The 18,866-nt window shown below is 39.0% G+C and overlaps 1 protein-coding gene across 1 annotated transcript in view; it reads right to left on the bottom strand.

Moving 5' to 3' along the window:
• The window catches only part of pns (DENN domain containing pinstripe), a 160,851-nt gene that overhangs the window by 10,606 nt on the left and 131,379 nt on the right, over window positions 1–18,866 (bottom strand). Inside the window, exons 15-20 of the mRNA XM_080269829.1 lie at window positions 16,314–16,487; window positions 14,133–14,229; window positions 7,095–7,217; window positions 5,516–5,965; window positions 4,928–5,073; window positions 3,120–3,238 (exon numbers count right to left, since the gene is read on the bottom strand). Of these exons, the coding sequence (XP_080125955.1) occupies window positions 3,120–3,238; window positions 4,928–5,073; window positions 5,516–5,965; window positions 7,095–7,217; window positions 14,133–14,229; window positions 16,314–16,487 (1,109 nt within the window). The remainder of the gene's footprint in view (window positions 1–3,119; window positions 3,239–4,927; window positions 5,074–5,515; window positions 5,966–7,094; window positions 7,218–14,132; window positions 14,230–16,313; window positions 16,488–18,866) is intronic.

Genomic DNA, 18,866 nt, shown 5'->3' with positions numbered 1-18,866 from the left:
TCACTGGCCTCAATACTAACAAGGCATATGGGCCTGATGGAGTCCCTCCTGTTGTCCTCAAGAACTGTGCTTCTGTGCTTACACCCTGCCTAGGTAAACTCTTTTGCCTTTGTCTTTCAACTTGTACCTTTCCTTCTTGATGGAAGTTTGCTCTCATTCAGCCAGTCCCAAAGAAGGGTGATCATTCTCAATCCTCTAACTCGTCCAATTGCTTTAACATCCTGTGTCTCAAGTTTTCGAGTCTATTCTTAACAGAAAAATTTTAAAGCATCTTTCCTATTACAACTTTCTTTCTGATCGTCAGTATGAGTTCAATCAGGGACGTTCCACTGGTGATCTTCTCACCTACCTTTCAGACTCCTGGTCATCCTCCTTTCGGGACTTTGGCGAAAGCCTTGCTTGACATCTCAAAGGCTTTCGATCGAGTCTGACATAAATCTTTACTTTCCAAACTGTCCTCTTATGGTTTCTATCCATCTATCTGTGCCTTCATCTATAGCTCCCTTTCTGGTCATTCTATAACTGCTGTTGTAGACAGCCATCATTCTTCTCCTAGATCTATCAACAGTGGTGTTCCTCAGGGCTCTGTCCTATCACCAACTCTCTTCCTTTTATTTATTAATGATCTTCTAAGCTATACATCTAATCCTATCCACTCGTACGCTGATGATTCCACCTTTCACCTTTCCATTCGGTTCCCGCAACGTCCATCTCAGCAGTTACAGTAATCCCTTCACTATCCGATGTAATAGAGCCAAAGCATGTCCGGAAAGTGGGTCCGTCCGGAAAGTGGGCCCCTGCCTCCTGGACTGGTACTTATGGACCCTAACCCAGCCTAACTCAGAAAACCACCTACATAACTCTCTACCGGACATGCATAGCACCTATTTTAGATTCTATTAACACAAATAAGGGACAGAAAGTATGAAATAAATGAAAAGGAACCGGAGAATGAGGAATTAGAAGTATCGAAAATATTTAGCAGTGTACAGGGTACTTACAACACGACCGTGGCCGTTTGTTACGAAGGTTAACCCGCCTCCTCTAAGGCTCTGGCAGTGGTGAAAATGCTCTTGATGCATTTACAGTAATCCAGTGTTGTGCTGCAATTAATCCTTTGCATTATGAGTAATAACTGTTTAACACTGCACATTCTGTTCTTGACTGCACCATACCAGTTTCAACCACCAGCTTACACTCTATATTAAAATCTTTGCACTCTGAATTCTAATTTCATAACACTGCACAACACTGTAAATCCCCATGTGGTCTAGTGGCGAGGTATTGCAGTTTATTCACAAAAACGAGCACGTGCGGCATCCACTGAATGAGCGTCTACTCAGGATGGTAGTTAAGTGGTAACTGCCAACCGGGGAGGGATGGGGGAAGCAAGCAGCGAGCGTAAACTCAGCTGTTCGGCACGGCACACCAATTTCAAACTACAGTTGAAAAAAAATGTCAGATTTTTTTTTTTTTTTTTTTTTTTTGGGGGGGGGGTCCAAAGGCCCAGGCCCAAACTGTCCAGTAAGTGGGGAGTCCAGATAGTGGGCGTCCAGATAGTACAGGGATTACTGTACTTCAACAAACAAGGGATGAGGCTATGGCACACCTAATGTCTAACTTGGCTTGTATCTCTGACTGGGGTAAAAATAATCTTGTTGTTTATAATACATCAAAGACTCAGTTTTTACACCTACTGACCTGTCAAACTCTTCCACAGGAGTACCCACTAATGTTTAATGATATCCAGCTCAATCCTGCATCATCCTTGAGCATGGTTGGGGTTTCATTCACACAGGACTTATCTTGGAAAGATCATATTGCATCTCTTGTAAAATCTGCTTCCAAGAGATTAGGTGTGCTAATCTGACTCCGTGCCTTCTTTACCCCTGCACAGTTGTTGACTTTATACATGGGTTTTATTCGCCCCAGTTTAGAGTACAACTCTCATGTGTGGGGAGGCTCCCCACATACTGCTCTTCCCAAATGGGTGGACCCAATGGCTATTCATCTCATCGACTCTCCTCCTCTTACTGGCTCCCTGCAACCTTTGTCTCTTTACCACACTGTTGCATCTTTATATATCTCTTTTCTATCACTACTTCAATGGTCACTGTTCCTCTGAACTGTCTGCTTGCACCCCTCCACCTCTACGGAGGGTGCATAGCACCCATCTAGCAACAAACTCTCCTCCCTTTGCTGTCCAGCTTTCTAATGCAAGAGGTAATCGTTTCTCCTGGTCCTTCATTTATGCAACAGGTCAACTCTGGAACTGTCTCCCTCTGTCTGTATTTCCTACTTCCTATGATCTCCAGTCTTTCAAATGCAGTGCGTCCAGGCATCTCGAAATGAATGGATATCAAATTTGGCTCTCTTTTGTACAGTTTTTGTTTTTTTCTTGGAAGGAACGTTCATGCGGGCTCAGCCTTTGGTTCCTTCTTCCTCGCATAAAAAAAAAATAAAAAACACTCTCACTCCTCTTAAACTTTTCCATGCATGCTTCCACATTTGCCCAGAACTCTTCTTTCACAGAGTAATTTTGTTGCTTTTTCTGTTCTCTTGTTTTATTACTTACTGAAAAGGTACAATTCTTACTGATACAATATCAAGGTAAACAATATAAACCAACACAAAACTAAAATAAAAATGTGAACATGTATGATTCCATTATGTATCCACAGAACAAGATTTAGTACAAATCCAGGGGCTGTTATAGTCCTCCCTAATGAACATCAACTATACTGATCTGAAGGCTATATCATCAGCCTTACCCCTAATTAATGTGATATACTGAGGATTTACTATATTCGAAAAACAGAAAGATGCAGTGACTGAGCAATGAATGCACATACTGTAGAATGTAAATTACAGGAAGTTCTTCATATAAGCTGACATTTTTTTATGTTTTGTGTTACTGAATCTGTTGTAACTTATAGAAAACTTTCCTGCTAAAGATCCATTATCATCTAAAAAACTGATCTGACAGTTCTCCCAATATACAGTACCAGTTATGTGTTTGTGTGTGTGTGTGTGGGGAGTGATTTTCTGGAAAACATTCCTGACTTCTTAGTACTATACTGCCATTACGTCACTATGAAGCTGGGAGAGGGGATACTTACTTCCAAGTGTGCCCTGTGATGTCATTCCTGACCAACACATGCTCCACCAGCCACTTGGGAGACATGCCAGTGTTGTCGTGACCTAAACGCACGGTTGTAAGCAGACCCAGGTTCTTGTGCTGAAGGGTTAAATGAAAAGGGCCACGTTATAAGTGGCATAGAAGGCTGTACAGATCCTCTTTCTTAGTGATGTATTTTGTATGTTACACTTTAGCATTCTTTTGTATGTTTTTAAATCGTGTTAATGCATGTTTTTATATCATTTTAATATCAATATAATCTGAAAGATCATGTTCTTGTGTTGGAGGGGTGGAGGAAAATAAGCTGAATTCTAAGTGACATAGGAGGCCTTACTGCATCTTCTTCCTTGGTTATTTACTCTATACAGTACACTATATACACTTTAACCCCTGCTGAGCTAAAGAACTCAACTGAGACACAATGATGGTCTGTATGGGCCAAGCTTCAAACCTCATATGAGGTACAATTTATATTAGTAATAGAGCAGTGACTCAGGGGAAGTAAACCACCTTACAAAGAACAGGTCCAGCTGGGGTTAATATTCCTTGCCTTTATATAATTTTGACATTGAGATATTTGCATCAATTGCACACAAGAGGATGGAGAGAGGGATTAAACAGAATAAATCACTAATGAAGTGGTATTATGAAATCTCCCAAGTCATTTACAAAATGGTTCAAAGTGAGAAATATGGTATATAATCTGGCAAGTAATGTGAACTATAAAGGAATCCCTCCCCCCCTCAAAAAAAAAAAAAAAAAAAAAAAAAAAAAAAAAATCCAGGTAGTTTGGTTTTGAGGTAGAGCAACGATTGTGGGAACATGTGCTGTGTGAGAGTCAGTGTCTGGGATTCACTTCACATGGTATGCTGTTGATAATTCTCTTTATTTTGCACTTTCTCATCTTTTGTTTTCTTAACCTTACCTCACTCCATCCTTAGGAGGGAAACACAGAGCAGGATGGTGATGCTGATTAATGTAATATCAAGAACACAAATCTAACATAATTTCTTATTCCAGAGGGGCACAATGGACAGAGAGAGAGAGAGAGAGAGAGAGAGAGAGAGAGAGAGAGAGAGAGACTTGAATAAACTTGAAATCAGATGATGTATTAGAAGTAATTTAAGTAAACCATACGCTAGTATGGCTTGGGTAGAAGCAAAGAAAGCTGCAATAAAATACAAGTGAGAACTTCATCATCATCAATTTCATCATCCTGACCATTTTTTCCCACCTAAGCATGGAACGATGTAGGATAAAAAACAAGGAAAGTAAAATTATGAATGTGGGAGAACTAACAACAGCATGCCCAGTGAAATGGATCGAACAGCCATAGGTACATCACTCAAGATGCACAATCCTGGCTTCACCTCATATCAAGCCTACCCATCTGCAAAGAAATTTTAAGAGTTAATTTCTCATTGATTATGATACAATTTACTCAATCGCAATACAAGCTACAAGTAAAGTCAACACATCAATTACTATTTTGTAATAAAAAAGAAATCAAATTTAACTCTGATTCCCAGAACTCTCATTAGTAATAAACTTTGTCCACTTATGCTTGACCTAAAACTGCCATCTCTCCATCTTCAATACAGAAGAGTAACAAGAAGATTAACACGAATACAAGGTGGAGCAACATTACTGCCTTACTCTGCAACTGAACTATGAGAAACAAGCTATATACTGATCAAAGCCTCCACAAAATTAAAGTAGAAAAACAATACAGTAGTAAAATAATTGCTGGGTTAATAATGCAAAAACAGATATTACATAGAAACATACCTGAAAGACAAACTCAAGCTGATTCTTTACAATGGGTATGTTGGTAGTGTGACCAAGGGAGCCAGCCAGACTGACCCAGGCATTGGCTGAGGTGCTTGCTCCACTCAGCTTACGTGAAGGGAATATGACAACACGATACGGCACCACTGAAATAATAATGTACAATCAGTGCTCATTATAAGTCATCCTTCTTTTTTCCTTTATTTCATTTCCTTTATTTATTTATTTATTTACTTTTTGCTACTACCAGTTCCAGCCTTAAGAATACACTAGTGCGGTCTTGTGTTTTTCATCACGGGCCAAATTTTCAGTGCTTGCAGCTTTTCGACTCTGGATTTCAAGCTGTGACAAGGTTTGTCTGTGATGATAGCACTGTAGGTTGGACAAGTTTAAAATCTGAAGTGCATCCTACGAGTGTTGGGCTTAAATCCCTTCACCTCACAGATATACAGTACTTTACATTTTATTAAAAGCTACATACATGCTGGTAAAGTGAACTGCTCTCTAGATATCAACTGAGCTCCACCTTGAAATAAGCTTAATACACACTACAGTATGCAAGGATTGACAGTGAGAAGACCAACTTACTAGTATTGAGGTAGATGTTGGTAAAGCAATAGTAATCCACCGCATTCAATGAGAGTAGGTATGAGAGGAACTGCTCCTTTTCATCATCAGAGCGCAGGAAGGCATAGCGCTTGTAAAGGGACTTCAGCAAGGCAGGCTGAGACAGCAATGTAGTCAAGTGAGCTGCTAAAACCTTCTTCTCTAGGGCCAAACGCACCCATGCCCTGGCATACCCAATTTGGCTCTTGATTTCCGTCATGCCCAAAACTGTTCGCATGTCATATGTGAGAGAAACTGGAAGAGGACGTAAAGTGGGAGAGGAGGTGTCCTGTGTGCGTGCTGTGCGACGATCGAGGCTGCGGTCACTGGGGCGACGCTCAGGTGGGGGTCGGTTGCGACGAAGAGAAGAGCTGGGAGAGCGAGTAGGAGAGGCTGGGGCACTCTCAGTCTCCAAGGCCAAGGTGGAGAGGTCTGGGGGGGAACACACTGCAGAGTCAGTTTTTGTGTACTCCTATTCTCATTATCTTTACCTCTGTCACAACTTACTATATTTGTTTGTGCAGTGGTCCAGCTTAATGTTAATTAACTGCTACTCTTTCTATCAAAAACATTCATGTGCAACATTTAAACTGGACTTTGTATGTTTGTCTTGCTGGTACAAGTGACTGACAGTTAAGGTTTTGTATTACCATCCTTACCTTCAAATGACCTTTACAAATGATTCAATAAAAAAGTAAGACAGAAATGCCTCCCACAATGTTTATATTTAGTTTCAATAGCTGAGAAAATTTGGGGGGGTAAAGTATTTTTGGTCAAGGATAAACATTCCAACTAATGATGCGAAAGAAGGTCTGGATGATGATGATGATGATGATGTTGCATTTTCCTATATTTTTCATTTCTAAATCACCAATTACACTGCTAAGGACCCCCCCCCCCCAAAAAAAAAAAAAAAAAAAAAAAAAAAAGTCCATTGCTGTAAAGTTTTTGTAAAACCAAGAATGAGTTGCTGGTTAAATTGGTCCACTGACATAGCAGTCATATATGAAGTCAGTTTGGTCAGGAAAATCAGTAAGCACTGATTGCATATAATGCACGCTTGTTTCAAGTGACTCTCAGCCTTTCTTTGTGACACCTCAGTAAATAAAGAGATTCTCTCTCTCTCTCTTTGCACAAAGGTGAGAACAGATGTATTTGGTATAGAACTGCTGATAAAAACTTACAAACTTTTGATATAATGTACTTACCGTTGCCTCAGCTTAAATATTAAGGTTCTTTATCCTGATGATTCCAGTTAAGAAGATAATTGAGAAAATTAGTTTTAATGATGATCATTTTACTACTAATCATCTACCAGTTTTGTAGAGTATTCTGGAACATACCCTATAAAACCATTAAACTGTTATAAATTGCATATAAGCATAAACATTATGTCATTTTAAAGAATAAATAAATTTGCTGTTATAAAGCATGCACTATGAGAAGTAGGGAATCCAAAACACTGATAAGCAATTTAAATCCACACAAAAAATTATTATCCCTGTGTATCATGCAAATAAAGCAAAATACTGTTAAAAATCAAAAGACCATAACCACTTACCAAAATTATTGGCTAACTGAGCGGCCAGATACCCGAGACCACTAATGTTACCCGCTCTAATGGATAAGACAAGCTCCGACAAGGGGGACAAACTTCTGATCTTTGATGAAGTGTTTTGAGGAACTGAAAAAACAATTACTCTGAGTCTGACTGAGGCATGAAAGCCTTTATTATGATGTTAGTGAAGCAGTGGAAAGGTCTAATCTATTAAGATAGGTGAGAATGAGTAGGAGTGGGTATAATCAAGTTAATGTACTAAGTTAGGCAAAGTTAGATATGGCTATGATGACTTTAGCCAATTTACTGGTACACTAAAGAAGCTAGGTAGGGATGACATTACTAGGTTCTAAGAAAGTCATTGTAATAAATTTGAGATTCAGGGAAGCAGGCCCATGAGAACGTCTGCATTATCTCTCATAAGACAGCGCAGTACAGTACTAGAAGATTTTACCCATGTTTGGAATAGCTGTTTATTGAGAAGATAGAACGATTTCCAGCTGACTCAAACCCTCAATAGGGATGAAGAGAGATGGAATGTGTGCATGTATCAATAATTAAGCTCGATTAACCGGCATCCGATGCATCGGCACATCCATATAACCGTAATGCAAATTCGATCCAGCATGGGGTCAAAAATATTCCACTGTCTGAATCCTCATCTCATGATCCTGATGATCCCCCTATAATTCTTGATTAGTTCTGTACAGTACAGGACAAAGTAGTGTACGCAGCTAAGTTTTCAAAATTATTTTGGTCGGTATTTTAACTCTTTCATACAAGGGAGCCCGGTGAAGAATCCAACCGTTCACACTCTTTCGACGCAGGATTCCTTGATGTGAAATCCAAACACTCGCACTCTTTTGACTCAGGATTTGTCCAAGTGAAATCAACCGCTCACACTCTTTTGACATAGGTTGGGTCCAGCCATATATTTTGCTGTTTTTTTTTCGACAACAATTTGTTGTTTGATCTTCCTATAAAAAAAAAAAAAAAAAAAAAAAAAAAAAAAAGGAACTACCATATTGTATTATTCACTTATTTATTCAATGCTCATTTACTTACAGACATATAAACATTTCGGCAATGATTACAGAATATTGTAGAACATATATCTGCGATCCATTTTGTAAAAAAATGACACTTCTAGCTATGCTAGAAAATTTTTTATGGCCTACGGAATAATGATAATCGTTCATCACTCCTGGCCGCTCTAAGTGAACTGTTTCGTATCATTTCATTCTTGCCTGCCCAGACCTCCCGCTCCCCACAATCCTCACTCAGTGATCTGTGCGATATCGTAAAATGATTACAATCATTTCATTCCCCTGCCATAATTTTTAACTATATTGTTATGAAACTGATACATGTTACAAATGAATAAATGACCTTCCTAATGAATGAAAAAAAAAAAAAAGTAAATAAAGGAAAAAAAACACCATACTTTATCATTCAGTAATGTATTCATTTACTCACTGACATATATACAGTACTCACACACTGTATATATGTCAGTGAGTAAATGAATACATTACTGAATGATAAAGTAAGGTGTTTTTTATCCTTTATTTACTTTTTTTTTTTTTCATTCATTAGGAAGATCATTAATTTTTATTCATTTGTAACATGTATCAGTTTCATAACAATACAGTTAAAAATTAGGGCAGGGGAATGAAATAATTGTAATAATTTTTCGCTGCCGCACAAATCACTGAGCGAGGAATGTGGGGAGCGTGAGGTCTGGGCAGGCGAGAATGAAATGATAGGAGGCAGTTCACTCAGAGCAGCCAGGTGTGATGAACGACTACTGTTATTCCATATGCCATAAAAAATTTTCTAGTATAGCTCGAAGTGTCATTTTTTTAATGAAATGGATCGTAGATAAATGCTCCACAATATTCTATAATCATTACCGAAATGTTTATAAGTCTGTGAGTTAATGAGCACTGACTAAATAAGTGACTGATACAATATGGTACAGTCTTTTTTTTTTTTTTTTCCCCATTAGGAAGATCATTCATTAATTTATAACATAAACCAGTTTCAAAACAATACAGTTATAATAAGGGCGGGAGAATGAAATGATTGAAATCAGTTTTTGATACCACACGAATCACTGAAAGACGAGTGTGGGAAGCATGAGGTCTGGGCTGGCAAGAGGTCACTCAGTACTTGGAAGTGGTTGGATGCAAGTTGCGTCGAAACAGTGCGAGAGGAATGTACTAAATTTTTCTCTAAATAATTTTTGGTAATGTTTGCTGGTTTGTGTTCTGTCCTGTACAATTTTTCTTGCTGTCTTTTTTGTGTATTGTATCTTACCTGTACTGTATCAAATACTGTATAATGTACTTTATGAAATAAGTCCCAAGTTTGGTCATATTTCATTTGTTTGACCTTCCAGAAAATGTCTAAGAGTAACATTCAGTTATCCAGAAAATTCCATATCCGGAATGGAAGAATCCCCATGCATTCCAGTTAACCAAGCTTTTATTGTACTGAGATCATGAGGAGAGAGAGCCTGGGATAGGAAGGGAGGGATAATGAGGCAGCAGGATGGCAGAGGTGATGAGGGAGAAGGAAGGGATGGGTGATGAGGGGGAAGAAAGAGAAGGATGATCAGGGGAAAGGGAGGGAGGAATGATGACTGTGATGGAAGAAAAGGGTAGTGAGAGGGTAGGAAAGGAGAGGTGATGGGGGAATAGGAGGAAGGTGTGATGAGGGGGAAGAAAGGGAGAGTGAAGTGGAAGGATGGAAGGGAAGCTAAGGATTGAATGTAGTAAAAGGATGGGGAAAGGAGAGAGGTGAGAGAGAGGTGGAGTTGAAAGAGAGTCCAAGTCAAGAGAAACAGTTGTATCTTTTCCAAATGTGACTATAATTCTTTCACTTAAACAATTCACGGCACTGTTACACCAAGAGAATTCACTACCGTGTGTCTGGTGTACGTGTCCATATGCAAATCAGTAGCATTAGTGGTCACGCTCTCTTCACAAACACAGGGATGGACAGTCAGGCACATATGTTTACTGAGGCATGCACTAACTTTAATAATGTGTTCAGTAATTAACCCCTTCAACTTAAGGATTTCTTATAATTTTGCCATCTTCATGTACGTATTGTGGCAACTAGTTTACATATGTCTGACATGGATGGGTAGTTTTACTATATGTGTTCAAAGCTGTGTTTTACGGGAACTGAAGGGCAACTGAGCCAGACGGCCTATTTGACGTTATGCAGCTTAGGAGACATGTTTCAGACTAAAGGTGTTATAGACAGCCTTTACTAACTTTCATTGGAAGATGTCTCCCTTAAACCTGAACAAAATCATCCGGTGGCAGCAACAATAGAACAGATAATATGTCACAGGACTTACAGGGTTACAATGCAAATACAGTATACTACAGTCACTGCATTAACCCCACAAAATAGTGATATTTCTTTATTTATTTTTGCTGCTACTATCAGATGAGTTTATCACCTTGAGAGCCCTGTACCTTCCATTAATTCCTTCAATATGACTGTCTTCTTTGCTATATTAATTACAACCATATGATTAAATTCAGCCTGGAAAGAGACCTCTGGTAGTGAAGGTGTTATGCAACTGTACTAGGAAGTGCACCCAGTGTAGAAAGAGGACATAAGGTTCCTTCTTTCTGTAAGTAACCGCCATATACTTAAACTTAAATCATGACAGGGGAAGGCAAGCTCCCAGCCTTTTATGATGATTTTTGAAGTCCGAAACAAATATATAATATGTGAGTATCATACAATAGACGGTTCCGAAAGAATTGATAAAAAAACATACTTTATCAGAGGGAGGTCTTTAATGAGTAACAGTGTTTTGCTCAACTAAACTTTGTCAAACTGGTGGCAGTTGATGCTGCTGTTGTTGCTTAACCTGAGTCTGTTTGCCCAAGCAAACCTGTTGACCACAGGTACAAAACATCTTCTGTAGGGCTATCCTACAAGTACAGTATAGTACATACACTGTGCTGAGAACCAGCATGCACATTACAGACAGCACCTTGCCAGGAATGGACCAGGGCTTTTCCCCTTGATGAGGTGCAAGGAAACAGGAGAAGGCTTGGTTCCTGGGTGGATACTGCAGATGCTTTGCTTCACCCAGGGTCCAAAGTACCACCACATGTAGGTCCTCATCAGTGCCTATGGCAGCAAATTGGCAAAGCTCTGCAGAGCAAAATGTTGTTACTCAGTAAGACCTTCACCTCACAAGATGTCCTCTTCACCAAAAGATATAACATGTCTGGCCTCTCCCTATTTCACTGTTGACTGCACTCTGTAATGTGGGATGGAAGCTGATCACATCTAATAACAACAGGTTTCAAAAACATCCATAAACAACCAGGGGTAGCATTCTCCTTCAAGACTGCAGAATATTACCAAAAAATATATACTATAGTAGCCATGTGTGCTGTACTGGTATGAAATCATGAAAAGGCAACTATAAATATCAGCATGACATTACAGAAAACAAAAACAGAAACACAACAGATCCAGAAGAAATAAATGTGATGATGGTGAAGGTGCACAACAATGAAAGTGCAATATCATTCAGGCATATGCATTATTTAAGGGCATGCAAATAAAAGAAATATAATTAATGATTTTAGCATGATTAATTGAATAATTAATAAACAATTGCATATTAGGATTCTCTCTCTCTCTCTCTCTCTCTCCAATAAAAAACATTCCACATCATCTGTATTATTAAAAGCAAAAATAACATATATATAACAACTTCACTGAAAAACTGTTTGTAGTCTTATTTCACCATACAGTATCAGTTACTGTATTTTTGGCACATTCTTGACTTAAAATACTGATTACCAGAAATACAAGCACACAAATACTGTACATCAGCTACAATGCATCATGCAAGTGGTGCACCATCAGCAAAAGAGATAACACACCAAAACTTTGAACAGTGGACACAAATATTACCCACTACTGGACTGTGTTAACAATTGCAATATACTAAAATATTGAGGCCTGCTTAATATGACCAGCATTACAGGACCAACTTTTGCTCAGTGAAAATTATAGGTGAAGGCATCATGCTGTATTTCTTGACTGCTAAGGATATACTACAACACTGTGTCCCAAATCAGAGCATCTGCTGCTCAAAATAAATCATTATCCCTATTCAAGAGGTTGTCACTGCTGTTCTTGCAGCCCTAGGCTCAACTATGTGAACCCCATAGACTACAGGACACTATACTCATCTTACTCTAACTTGGCCTAAAAATGCCATCTCTCCATCTTGAATGGTGTGTTGTAACAACATATTAACACTTGAATACGATGCTAATCAGGAGGAAGTGCAAAGGACAGGATGTTGAGCCTAAACATTGTCTTTTTCTGCCAGAGAACTACATGAAATATGATACAAAAGCATGAAAAACTGGGCCAAGTTACAATAAAATGAGTACAGTTACTTCAACCAATTGGAAAGTCCTGTACTGTACAGTCAAGATACAGGATGCCTGGGAAACAAATTTCCTCTGATATAAAACTTCTGATAGAAACTGGTAATTCAGTGACAGTTTAAGGATGAAGTAATGTTGCATTCTTATATCTTTACTGTTGGAAGTATGTAATCTAATTTTGTTTGTGAATCTGCTGATAAGTGAATGGTTGCATTATGTCTCTGGCTGGCAGTGCACACAAAACACAAAGCATGCCAACATACAGTCCATCTGCTTCCTGAACACTCGCCACGCTGCTTGTACAGGGGAGGGAACAACTGGTTAGTCTTTGTTTACACACATACACACACACACATACTCATAAATGATCCATGTTATCTCCACATCAAAGAATTTCAACAAAACTACCCGCTGAAAAGCATTTTTTTTTTCTTTTTTTCCCCCCCCACTATCTTACTGGTATATAAGCCAATCTAATGGTTGTCTTACTGCACTACACACATATAAAAACTGGATGCACATACCATTACAAAGACAACTGATATGTATAACCTCCATATGTACATAATTATGTAAAAAAAAAAAAAAAAAAAAAAAAAAGCCACTGCCTCACTCATTACCCGAAATGATATATTAAAAAGGATGATTTAGGGTTTTTATATCTTTATGGTTGTATATTTTGTGTAGTTAACATGTTAGCAGAGATAACTGTTATAGTTATGAACCTATTCATTAGATGAAAATTATCAGCGTGAAATATGACACAGAAAACAATTACTTTTCAATCTAACATCTGGATAACTTGAATTTTAGGTACAAATACTACTTTCATTGCACCAAAACAAGAAAAAATTTCCATTCTGATTCTATGGCTGCTAGGTATCAAATGCTTGATGACTACAAGGCCTGGGAATATGGGTCCCATATTATATTAAGAACTTATACTATAAGGACAGCTTAAAGCATCCCATACAGCTGAATACTACAGTCTGAGATACAGCTTGAGATGAACATATACTGTGCATTCCATTAGCAGAGCAATCTTTTATTCGCATAAAGGAATTTATGGACATAGTGGTATGTACATAATACACTGAACACATTCATCGATATCTAGCTCTTTAGCTACTTAACACAAACTACTGAGATATGTATCACACCAGGCTGCAGATTACTGGCATTATGACTGTCCACATCAAGGAATTTCAGAGACATACCGTTGGTGTATTATACAGTTATTCAGGTCCACAAGGAACAACAAACTATAATGGAAGACTAAATGCTGCTGTTGGCAATAAGCTCCTGACTGTACACATTCATAAAGACTGATCCACAATTACATTAAATACACTGATACACATGACATGTTGACATTATAGGGGAAAAATTATGATAAAAGAGGCTGTGATGTATAGTTTACCACATAAAACAAAAAGCTCACAGGAAAGAACATCCCAAACTGATTACTGCTTCTTTTTCTGCAAATCAGCAGATCAGGATTATAATTTCATATCGATAACATAAAACAATGTTTTTCAATACCTGCTTCAACATGTGGTCTGCAGGGAAAAAAAAGAAAGAAAAAAAATAAACTCACCTGGGGAGAGGAAGTTTGGGTTCATCGGTCTGGAGGAGTCATCACACTCCTCGATCTCTTGGAAGTTGAGCAAATGAGACCACAACGCAGATTTACCCTATGGGAGAGATTTAGAAGTTCAGGATGGAGATCACGCAAGTTTAACAACATACATGTCCCTACTGGTGACAGGCTAGGCTAAGGCATTGCACCTATTTTGAGGAGTATTGTTAAATTAAGAACTGTATGACTATGCAACTTGATGCCCTTGGTGATATCACCCATTGGTTTTGGCCAGGATTAAACACTCAAACCTTCAACTGACTGCATGAACTCTACCCTAAAAGACAAGGAGTGTAAGATAGTTCTTGACTTCCAGCCAACTTTGTAGTCCCCCCCCCCCCACCCCGATCCATAACAGATTTATGGCATATATTAAATGTCAGGACCAACTTGCCTAGCCCCGGACTCCTACGCTCCTCATGGGGCAGCGTAGAATTAGATGATGGATGGATGGATTTAACAATGTCCATTCTACGTTCTTCTCAGATACATGCCAACTGGAATCCATTCAACCATCCATCATCAATTCTGTGTTGCCTTATCAGGAGCACCGGCATCAGGAGCAAGGCTACTCAGTCCAGATATCTAAGCAAGGTGACCAGCCACTTGTTCTTTTGGTGAAAAATTTTCAGATGTAGAAGAAAGTTCTCATCCTGAGTCTGTATTTGATCGCACAACATCTGAGTGACTTAAATATAAAAAATCTGCAGTATTCTCATTAACTACTGTACTGTTACTATACAGGTAATTAACTTTATTAACTCCCCATTCAACTACAAACGTAAAACTACTGCATGATGTTAAGCCTATAAAAATCTCTCTGATCCAATGACCACATAAAGGGATACGGAGATACTGAACTGAACATACAGTACATAGATACATAATCTAATTCTGTGATGCCCCATGGGGAACATAGGAGCCCGAAGCAAGGCAAGTTGGTTCTGACATTTAAGATGAGAGCAACCAACCTCACTCAACCCTGAGTGGCATTACATGAGCAATAAACCCCAACCAACCCTTGGATATAAACCGACACAGGCTCAATCTGGCTGGAGCATCTTAAGTACAAGTACTTGCTAAACCACCAGGTGCCATGGTTTGGTTATATGGTTACCACCCAGCATAGTAAATGGTTTCCTGGTGTACAGGAAACCATTTGGCTTGTCACTCAGTGCAGTCACCTGTAGATGGATGAAAGAGGAAAGAATGGAGAGAAGGACATAAGAGGAAGGAAGGAAAGAAGGAAGGAGGAGAGGAAATGGCAGTCACACTACATCGAGTCAGTGGATGGTGAGCACACCCACCTAACACACTAGAATAATCAAATACATATTCATTTAACTATATCAAATTCTATTAAATTAGGGAGAAGTCCTAAAATGACAGAAAAGTGAAAGATGCTTCTAAAATTGTGATAAACGGTTTGCATTCGAAAACTAAAGTAGAAATCCAACCATAAGAATATTGTGGGATCAACTGTGACTCATATCAATGAAGCCTTACAGTGCAAGTAGAACAACACAAGCCACAAATGATAATGGGAAGGACCTGAGAAGAAAAATAAATGCTTGTGGAGTTACCAAGAAAAATTTCAGAACAAATGAACAACAGTGTAAATAAAGCAATGAACAAGAACTTAATATCTGTACTTAAGAGGATTGTAGCTGCAATGATCTTTTCGATAGGAGCACAAGCTGCTGACTGAATATATTAGTGTTTTAGTCTACTGAATGATTATTAGCTGGTTTGGGTAAGGGTTTCAGTCACAAGGAGCTGCATGCATCTGCCAAAGTACCATAGCAGAGACATTGCCTTAGCCCGTCCATGAGGAGAGTTCATGGTGGAAACTGCAGCAGTTGAGAGGACTGTAATTATATGGTTTGTCTCAACAAATACGTGGAAAACAAAACACTGACAATGAAAATGTAAAGAGTCTATGCAGACAGAAGAATGAGAAGTATGAGGTGGAACAATGGTGTGTATAAGTGCCTGAGGGAGGGCAGCCTGACACAGCATGAGAAGCAGAGTTGCGAAGTATACGTATTGTAGCCATCCTAAATGACCTCCAGCAGGAAAGCATAACAACAAAGTATTATCAACTCTAAGGAAAGGAAAGAAGAGGGAGACTTTGTGTACCTGTTTTGCCTGAAGTCCATGGGCCCACACACGTTCAAGGAGGTCAGAGAGTGATGTAATCAGAGTATTCTCCTCCACCCCAACCAAACTGGCTTTCATGACCCCATGGCCAAGCTCCACTGCCTCTGACCCCATCTTCTCCACCAACATCCTCTTGGTTCGCATCTTGCATTCCTGCAGTTAAGATAAGCATGTTCAGTTATGCCGTGCTTGGCTGAGCTCAGCTATAATGCTACTACTGTGAGCCCTTATGCTTCGTGTGATTTAGGTTCACAAACCTTTCGCAGAGAAGCCCAGAATTTAAAAGAACTTACAGTATGTCTCATGATCAAGAATTCACCTTTCGCGTCAATATATGGGGCACTGATGGGCAAGGAAATTGTCAGCTGTTGTCAGCCATGATGTTTTCACAGTTCCTGCCGGCTGTGAGACTGTGTGTGGTGCTCAGGTTGTGATCGCAGCCATGGTCACTTTTATTGTCTTTCCCTTCATTCAGCTATTGTTCTGGTGTGGTCTACCTGTGCTGTATTATGGCTTCCTCTTCATTCACTGGAGGACCAGGTAATAGTGGTGATGGTGAAATATCGGGAAGTTCAAAGGATGGAGAGAAGATGAGAAAAGAACATCGTAAGAATCGAGTTGGTGTGAAGAGGAAAAAGTATTCAGCAGAGGATAAGATGAAGATTTTTCAGGCTGGTGATCCATTTATTTAATGTTTCTTAACATTTTTATCATATTCATATGGTTGTCAGTTAGTCTGGTATCCTATTTTATGATAATTATATCTCAAAAGTGAGAAAAAGAGTGACTTTGGGAGGAGATCAACAGCCAATTAGACTTTTTACCAATGAATTAATGCTTTTCGGTTTGCAAAATTCAGGTTTCGCACTAACCTCATGGTACAGTACTAACTGGATGTGAAACTAAGGGGCTCACTGTACATGTTTGAGACTGGCTTGGATCAAGCTAGATTTCTTTTATCTTAAGAAATCCACATTATATTGTGCTGATATCTCATCTACAGTGGAATCTCCTATATCGAACATTTCTAAACGGCGACTTCATAATATGCGGCAACATCAGGCAACAGTTTGCAATATCAGATGTTTACCAACCACCACACTGACTGGATGCATCAGGGTATCAGGGTATCAGGGTAAATCCCCATTTATAACTTTTGGAGGAATGTTTATAAAACTGCCCAGTTGCTGTGGTAATCTAGAAATAATAAAAAGTAACCTTTGAGACTCATTTCAATGCAAAATAGGGTAACGATTCCACCCGTAACAACAAACTCGTAATCTCAAGTCAGGTAATTTTGGCACACATATAATACATAATTAACAGTTGAATTGTGACTGCAAGCATTAAGTGGAAAAAAACAAAACTGGGATATTCAAGGAGGCTGGCAAGTCACCATCGGCAGTGTTTATGAACGATCTCTCCAAATGGCCGTGTTGTTTATCAATCACTGGTCCTACTAGATGCATCAGTAGAAATGCCCAGTAGCTGTGGTAATCCAGGAATAATAAGTTACCTGTGAAAGACTCATTTCTATAGAAAATATGGAAAGGCCACACCCATTTGGTATGCTCAACAAATTAACATCTCTTATGACAACACAGAGGCACTGAGAGTGACAACAACACCTTTTCCATTGCCTCCACACTGAACTCTGAGGGGTTCCTGAGGGAGGCTGATGAGGAGGAAGTGGCACAGAGGCAGTAGCACACTTGTTTTTGTACTGAGAGGCTGTAGTTTGCTCAAGCCTCAGAACCCCTCTCTCTGCGTTCTGGTCATTTTGACTGTAAACCAGTTCAGCCATAGCGGCCTAAAGTGGGAAATGGCCAAATTGCCTTACAACCATAATATAGGTTAGGTTAGGTTAGGTATGGTCTAAATGTTGTCAGCCTAACAGGATCATGGCCAAAAATAAATCCTGCCGGATAGTCCCGAGCTCCTCCCTCCTCCCCTGTACATTCAAGCAATGTCATCAGTCAAAGTCAGGTAAGAATCTTACAAAACTGTTCATTTCCATTAAATATGCTTTACTAATTCCTTTTCCAGGTTGTTAGTGTTTGCTGATGACTAGTTTGATGTAGGTTTTGACCAGTATGATGTGGCTTTGGGGGTAAGGGGGGCAACTTGTCCAAGATGAAAGATTCATCAGTAATTTTCCCCATCAGATTAGTTATTTCTAACTCGCGAAATTCTCAAATCGTGGCCTGTACCCAGTCTCATAAGACCATGATTTAGGAGATTCCACTGTAGTTATTTTACATTAGATCTGTCAGGCTTCAGATATATACGGTTCAGCTATACTACAGTAAGCATGTCCTGGATAAACTAAGCTTGATTGTGGTATATGATGAAATTAGCTCTTTATTTAAGGAAAAAACTTTAAAAGACTGTCACATAACAGAAGACACAATCTGGAAATCTGACCGGTTTATAGGATCATCCCAACCTATGTTCATTTGTCTTGTCTGGATACACTAAATGATGCTAAAATGTGCTGATTTAATCTGACTGATACTTGCTTAAAATAATAAT

This window comes from Coenobita brevimanus, chromosome 38, assembly GCF_032717465.1.
Source record: "Coenobita brevimanus isolate Jiangsu-jjx chromosome 38, ASM3271746v2, whole genome shotgun sequence".
Classification (NCBI taxonomy): domain Eukaryota; kingdom Metazoa; phylum Arthropoda; class Malacostraca; order Decapoda; family Coenobitidae; genus Coenobita; species Coenobita brevimanus.
This window is presented reverse-complemented; position numbering and strand designations above follow the sequence as displayed.